The 7,252-nt window shown below is 46.5% G+C and overlaps 1 protein-coding gene across 2 annotated transcripts; it reads right to left on the bottom strand.

Moving 5' to 3' along the window:
* Nucleotides 1-511: 511 nt before the first annotated feature.
* Nucleotides 512-6,629, bottom strand: LOC140422092 (uncharacterized). Of its 2 annotated transcripts, none has more exons than XM_072507109.1 (2): nt 6,063-6,629; nt 512-2,552 (listed from the first exon to the last, which is right to left on the bottom strand). In XM_072507109.1, the coding sequence occupies exon 2, from the start codon at nt 2,199-2,201 to the stop codon at nt 1,527-1,529; it is 675 nt and encodes a 224-aa protein (XP_072363210.1). In that variant the 5' UTR covers nt 2,202-2,552; nt 6,063-6,629; the 3' UTR covers nt 512-1,526. The 2 variants fall into 2 exon arrangements, with proteins under 2 accessions (XP_072363210.1, XP_072363211.1); XM_072507110.1 differs by lacking the exon at nt 6,063-6,629 and adding an exon at nt 3,998-4,033.
* Between the last annotated feature and the right edge of the window lie 623 nt (nt 6,630-7,252).

Here is a 7,252-nt window from a genome sequence, read left to right on the forward strand (position 1 = left end):
ATTTTAATTTAACAGGCTGCTACACAACATTTTAATTTAGGTTTATATATTGTTAATGGGTATGTAGAAAATAATACATAGTCCAAATATTATATGTTTAATATTTATATAGACATATATTACAGGTACCTGGGCCCAATTCTACAATGGCTTCTCCCCAGTGTGAATTTGCTGATGTTCCCGGAGGCTAGATGAATATCTGAATTCCTTCCCACACTGAGAGCAGGTGACTGGCTCCCCAGTGTGAATGTGCCAGTGTGACTTCAGACTGGATAACTGAACAAATCCATTCCCACACTGAGAGGTGAACGTCCTCTCCCCAGTGAGAACTCGTTGGTGTCTCCGAAGGTGGGATAGCCAAGTGAATCCCTGCCCACACTGAGCAGCTGAACAGCCTCTCCCCAGTGTGAATGCGCTGATGGCTCTGCAGGATGGATAAAGTGGTGAATAGCATGTCACACTGAGAGCAGGTGAACGGTCTCTTCCCACAGTCCACACAGTTCCACACTTTCGCCATGTTTTTCGTCTCCTTGTATCTCTCCAATCTGGATATTCTGTTAGAGCCTTGATCACATCAAATATACCTACTGTCTCTCCCCACTGTGAATGCAGTGTTCTTGTCAGGCTGTGTAACTGGTTAAAACTCTTTCCAGTCAGTGCACTGGAACACTCTCACTCGGATGTGTGTGTGTCTCAGTGTCTTCACTAATACTAATCTCTTTCAGTTCCTCCTGCTCTCTAGTCCCTTGGTTCTATAGTATTTTTGGGATTATTTTTGTCTCTTCCGAGGTGAAGACAGACACACATTGTTTAGTTTCTCTGCCATTTCCTTATTCCCCATTATAAACTCTCCTGTCTCTGCCTGGAATGGACCCACATTGGTCTTTGCTAATCTTTTCCTTTTCACGTTTCTACAGGAACTTTTCCAGTCGTTCTTTATGTTTGCCTCCAGTTTTCTCTCATATTCCATTTTCCCTTTATCGGTTTCTTAGTTCCTTTGATCTAATGGAATCTTTACCTTTACTTGTTAACCACGGCTGCACAATTTTTCCTGTTGGATTATTGTTCCTTAAAGGAATCTGTATTTGATGTAAATATGTAACAATTCCTTAACTATTAGCAATTGCCTACCTACTGTCTTACCTTTTATTGTAAGTTCCCAATCTACCCCAGGCAATTTGCCCCTGAAACCTTGAGTTTCCTTCTGTGAAACACACTCAGATAAATTAAACAAATTAACCATGTAAACACCATAGGCCATCTTCATGGCAACATGGCATGCTTTCGAGGGGTACCAAACAGAAATGGAAACTAAAGATCTTCCAACTTCCAAACACCCTTTCACTCTGTGATCCTTGTGAAATCTGAAACCAAGTATTCACAAAAAGCCTCAATGCCACTACAGGCAAAGTCGTGAGGCTGGTCAGACCAGCAGAAACTCACCATCAACTGTCAGAATGAACAAAATGCAGTCCTGGATGTTAATTGAGAGCAGGATCAATAACAGCAGAATGCAATCTCTGTAATCACTTGTGAACTTGTTGGTGTCCCAGTAGGTGCGATGAATCATGAAATCCCTTCCCACATTGAGAGCAGATGAATGGCCTCTCTCCAGTGTGAACACGCTGGTGTCTCCGCATATGGGAGGGATCACTAAATGCCTTCCCACACTGAGAACACGTGAATGGCCGCTCCCCAGTATGAAGCCTCTGGTGTACCCGCAGGGTGGAAGAAACACTAAATCCCTTCCCACACTGAGAGCAGGTGAATGGCTTCTCCCCAGTGTGAACTTGCAGGTGTGACTGCAAGTGCGATGAAACACGGAATCCCTTCCCACACTGTGAGCAGGTGAATGGTCTCTCCCCCGTGTGAATTCGCTGGTGTATTTGAAGGGTGTATGAATCAGAGAATCCCTTCCCACACTGAGAGCAGGTGAATGGCCTCTCCCCAGTGTGAACTCGCTGGTGTTTCAGCAGCTGGGATAACTGAGAGAATCCCTTCCCACACTGAGAGCAGGTGAATGGTCTCTCCCCAGTGTGAATTCGCTGGTGTAACTGCAGGTGGGATAGCTGAGTGAATCCCTTCCCACACTGAAAGCAGGTGAATGGCCTCTCCCCAGTGTGAATGCGTCGATGAGCTTCCAGCTCAGATGGGGCTTTGAATCCCTTCCCACAGTCCCTACATTTCCACGGTTTTTCCATGTTTTGAGACTCCTTTTGACTCTACAGGTCGGACAATCAGTTTGAGCCTTGATGACACTGCGAGAACGTGTACAGTCTCTCCCCGCTGTGAATTATGCAATGTTTTTTCAGGCTGCGTAACTGGTTGAAGTTCTTTCCACAGTCAGTGCTCTGGAACACTCTCACTCAGGTGTGTGTGTCTCGGTGCTTTTCCAGTCTGATGTTTAAAATCTTTTGAAATAGAACGGGCAAACATTTCTCCTTCTAGATTCAAAGGTCAATGATATTCAGGTCCCAATGAATCCCCAGACTCAGTTAGATCGAGATGTGACGTTTGAGATTTCTGTCTGTAATTCCTCCTCTTCTAATATCCTGTAAAAACAATTTACAAAAGTCATCACTGTCAGTACAGGATAGAAATTCAGAACAGACAATTCTCCTTTCACTGGAACATTCTTTCCTCTCTAGTTCCCCAAAAGCTGTAAATCTCCATCCCACACACAACCCCCCCCCCTGTCTCACTCTGCTGTATCTAATATTCACTCTCGCAATTCTCCCGGTGCTGATTAAAGTTGATAGACTGATCCATGCTCACTGCTTCCAGTTCTGGACAAAGATCATAACAAACAGGAGCTGCAGTGCACCATTTGACCATTGAGTTTGCTCAATCATTCAGTGGGATCATCAGTCGATCTACCTCAGCACCATTTTCTCACACTTTCCTCCATATCCCTCGATATCTTCAATATCTAGAAACCTATCAATCTCGGTCTTGAAAATACTTTGATTTGATTTATTGTTGTCACATGTATTAGTATACAGTGAAAAGTGTTGTTTCTTGCATGCTATACAGACAACGCAAACCGTACATAGGGAAGGAAAGAGAGACTACAGAATGTAATGGTACAGTCATAACTGGGATGTAAGTAATTGAATTAGAACATTGTTAGAGAGTTTAAAACAGTTAGAATTAAGTTTTGGAAGCATAGAACGAGAGTAAAAGATAGAATTAGAGGGTATGCTGGGCACAGCTTGCAAGACGTTGCCTCGCTCCGGTGCCATCCTGGATTTTTATTTGATGACTGAGGCTCCACGGTCTTTGGGGGGAGAGAATTCCAAAGTTTCACCACATCCTCAAGTGAGGAAATCCCTCCTCATCTCAGCTTTCTCTCCATTTTCCTGCCTGTTCCCCATAACCCTCGACTCCCTCTCAATCAGAAATCTGTCCAACTCAGCGGTGAATATATTCAGTGGCCCCCAGACTCCACTGGTCCCTGTGGAAGAGAATTCCAGAGACTAACAACCCTCTGAGGGAGGAGATGACTGGAAAAATATAACGTAGCTACAGCACAATATTACACAGCTATAAATTATAATAAATGTACTTCATTATAGGTTTCATAGAATTTACAGTGCAGAAGGAGGCCATTCGGCCCATCGAGTCTGCACCAGCTCTTGGAAAGAGCACCCTACCCAAGGTCAACACCTCCACCCTATCCCCATAACCCAGTAACCCCACCCAACACTAAGGGCAATTTTGGACACTAAGGGCAATTTAGCATGGCCAATCCACCTAACCTGCACATCTTTGGGCTGTGGGAGGAAACCGGAGCACCCGGAGGAAACCCACGCACACACGGGGAGGATGTGGAGACTCCGCACAGAGACCCAAGCCGGAATCGAACCTGGGACCCTGGAGCTGTGAAGCAATTGTGCTATCCACAATGCTACCGTGCTGCCCTAATTACATAACCATCAATAATATATCTAATCTGCACCATTTAACAACACTGGACATTTCTCTGATATTAATTTACTGTCGGTTGAGGGAGAAAAACCCGACAACAGAACCTCCTCCAGACAAGGTTTTTAGGTAACTGGCTGATGGCTTTGGTTTGAGCGAGAAGCCGCTCGGTGATCTCCCCCTTCCCCCAGACCCGGGACTGCGCATGTCCAAGGGAGAGGGGAAGCTGCGCATGTGCGGAGGAGAGCCCACCCCCTGACCTTCCTGTTGATTTAGTGACCAATGGGAAGAGGTACAGGACGGGAAGGACTCTGTTGCTCCAGCCAATCAGAGCGCTGGCTTTGTGTGAACGAAGATTGAGCTTCATGCAGACTGAAACCTCCTCCTGTCTCCAACATCTGTGAGTAAAACACTTTCTTTTCTCCCCCTTTCCATTTCTTTTCTCATTCTCACCTTCAATTGGTCACTTGCAGCAACTGAAGGGAAAGGAAGTGAATCCAGGGAGGGTGCAGACTCTGGAAAGCTTGGCCCAGGTCTCTCTCTCTAACACTTTGACATCCTTTGCTCCCTCAGTTTGACACATTCCACAGGAGATGGCAGACATTTAAGGGGATAGTAAATTAATATCGGACAGAGATATGTCTAGTTGTTATATGGTACATATTAGATATATTATTTATTGTTCTGTAATGAAGTATATTTATTATTATTTCTAGTTGTCGAATTGTGCTGTAGCTATGTAATGTATTTCCAGTTATCGATTCCCTCAGACAGTTGTTAGTCTCTGGAATTCTCTTTCACAGGGACCAGTGGAGTCTGGGAGTCATAGAATCATAGAATTTACAGTGCAGAAGGAGGCCATTTGGCCCATCGAGTCTGCCTCCACCCCATCCCCGTTATCCAGTAAATCCACCTAACATTTCGGACACTAAGGGGCAAGTTAGCATAGCCAATCCACCTAACCTGCACATCTTTTGGACTGTGGGAGGAAACTGGAGCAACCGGAGGAAACTCACGCAGACATGGGGAGAATGTGCAAACTCCACACAGCCAGTCACCCGAGGCCGGAATTGAACCGGGACCCTGGGGCTGTGAGGCAGCAGTGCTAACCACTGTGCTACCATGCTGCCCTTCACGGCTGAGTTGGACAGATTTCTGATTGACGAGGGAGTCTTGGATTATGGGGAACCGGCAGGAAAATGGAGAGAAAGCTGAGATGAGGAGGGATTTCTTCACCCGAGGATGTGGTGAGGCTTTGGAATTCTCTATCCCAAAGACTGTGGAGCCTCAGTCATCAAGTACTTTCAAGACCGAGATTATCAGGTTTCTAGATTTTGAAGATGTCAAGGGAGATGCGGGATACTGTGGGAAAATGGCGCTGAGGTAGAACATAGAACCCAGCTCCTGTTTGTTATGATCTCTGTGCCCAGGACAGGAAGCAGTGAGCATGGATCTTCAATCAGCCTGAATCAGCACCTTCAGGAGAATTGGGAGGGTGAATATTAGATACAGCAGAGTGAGATTGGAGGGAGAGTGCGTGGGATGGAGATTTACAGCTTTTAGGAACATAGGAACAGAGTAGGTCATTCAGTCCCTTGAGCCTATCCCATCATTCAAGGAGACCATGACTGATCTGTGACGTAACTCAGTGTATCTTTTTTTTCTTTTTTTCTATAAATTCAGAGTACCCAATTTTTGTTTTATGATAAGGGGCAATTTAGTGTGGCCAATTCACTTATCCTGCACATCTTTGGATTGAGGGGGTTAGACCCATGCAGACTGGGGGAGAATGTGCCTAACTCCATATACCTGCCGTTGGCCCATGTCCCATCAAATCTTTGTTTAACAAAAATCTATAAATCACATTTCAAATTAACAACTGATCGAACATCAACTGCTGTTTGTGTGAAAGAATTCTGAACCCCTACCACCCTTTGTGTGAAGATGTTCTTCCGAACATCGCTCCTGAACAGTTTAGCTCTAATTTTTAGACTATGTCCCCTTGGTTTAAAGTCTCCAACCAGTACAAATTTATACTCACAGCTCCGAAACTGTGCCCCTCCAAGTGCATTCCCTGGAGACCAGGCACCCGCTGGAGACTGGGCTGTAAATCAACGAGGTAAGGTTTTTATACTCACAGTTCCGATACTCTGCCCCTCCGAGTCTGCGCCCTGGAGACTGGGCCGCAAATCCCCGAGGTAAGGTTTTTATACTCATATCTCCGATACGCCTCCCTCCGAGTCCGCTCCCTGGAGATGAGGCTGCGAATCCCCGAGGTAAGATTTTTATACTCATATCTCCGATACGCCTCCCTCCGAGTCCGCTCCCTGGAGACGAGGCTGCGAATCCCCGAGGTAAGGTTTTTACATTCAGCTTCAGTACTCCGCTTCTCCGAGTCCTCTCCCTGGAGACTAGGCCTCCAATACCCCAGGTAAGGTTTTGTACTTACAGCTCCAATACTGAAGGGGTTTACAAACTCAGGGTCGCAACCCACGGGTAGGTTGTGGGCAGGTTTCGGGAGGATCGTGGCATTCGGTCCCGGCATTTCCGATTGTGAGCGGAACGCCCAACTGTTGTGACCGGCATTTAAAAATGCTGGCTGCAACGGACCTTTGAGATTGCCGGTCATCCCACAGATGTGTGCCAGATCACGATAACACAGTGGTTAGCACTGTTGCTTCACAGCACCAGAATCCCAGATTCGATTCCCGCCTTGGGTCACTGTCTGTGCAGAGTCTGCAGGTTCTCCCCGTGTCTGCGTGGGTTTCCTCTGGGTTTGGTGGGGTTACTGGATAACCAGTATGGGGGCATGGGTCTAGGTAGGGTGCTCTTTCAGAGGGTCGATGCAGACTCAATGGACTGAATGGCCTCCTTCTGTACTGTCATGATTCTATGCTCCAGTTTCTTCCCACAAGTCCCGAAAGACATGCTGGTTAGGTGATGAGGACATTCTGAATTCTCCCTCAGTGTATCCGAGCAAGCACTGTAGTGTGGCGAGTAGGGGATTTTCACAGTAACTTCATTGTAGTGTTAATGTAAGCTTGCTTGTGACACTAATAAAGATTATTATTAAGCAGTGGGCTGGTCCGGAGCCCAGTGGGGTGGATCTCCTTCTCCTGATGTCAGCGTGCTGTCCAGGGCCTGTCTTTTTCAGCAAACAACGGAGTCCTTCCACCGGAAGCAGCGGCAGAGAGCAGATCACGTGCCCTGTCCGGTGCCGTCCGTGTCCTGGGTGTGAGAGCAATTCCTCCATTTTGCAGCTGCTAGCAGTGCTGGTGTGAACTCCAGGGCCTCTGGTGAACAACCCATGAAGAAGAAGCTGAAAACA

The sequence above is a fragment of the Scyliorhinus torazame genome, chromosome 5 (assembly GCF_047496885.1).
Source record: "Scyliorhinus torazame isolate Kashiwa2021f chromosome 5, sScyTor2.1, whole genome shotgun sequence".
Lineage (NCBI taxonomy): Eukaryota > Metazoa > Chordata > Chondrichthyes > Carcharhiniformes > Scyliorhinidae > Scyliorhinus > Scyliorhinus torazame.

Coding starts and splice junctions, on each gene's coding strand:
- LOC140422092 (XM_072507109.1), bottom strand. CDS start 2,201: ATGGAAAAACCGTGGAAATGTAGGGACTGTGGGAAGGGATTCAAAGCC.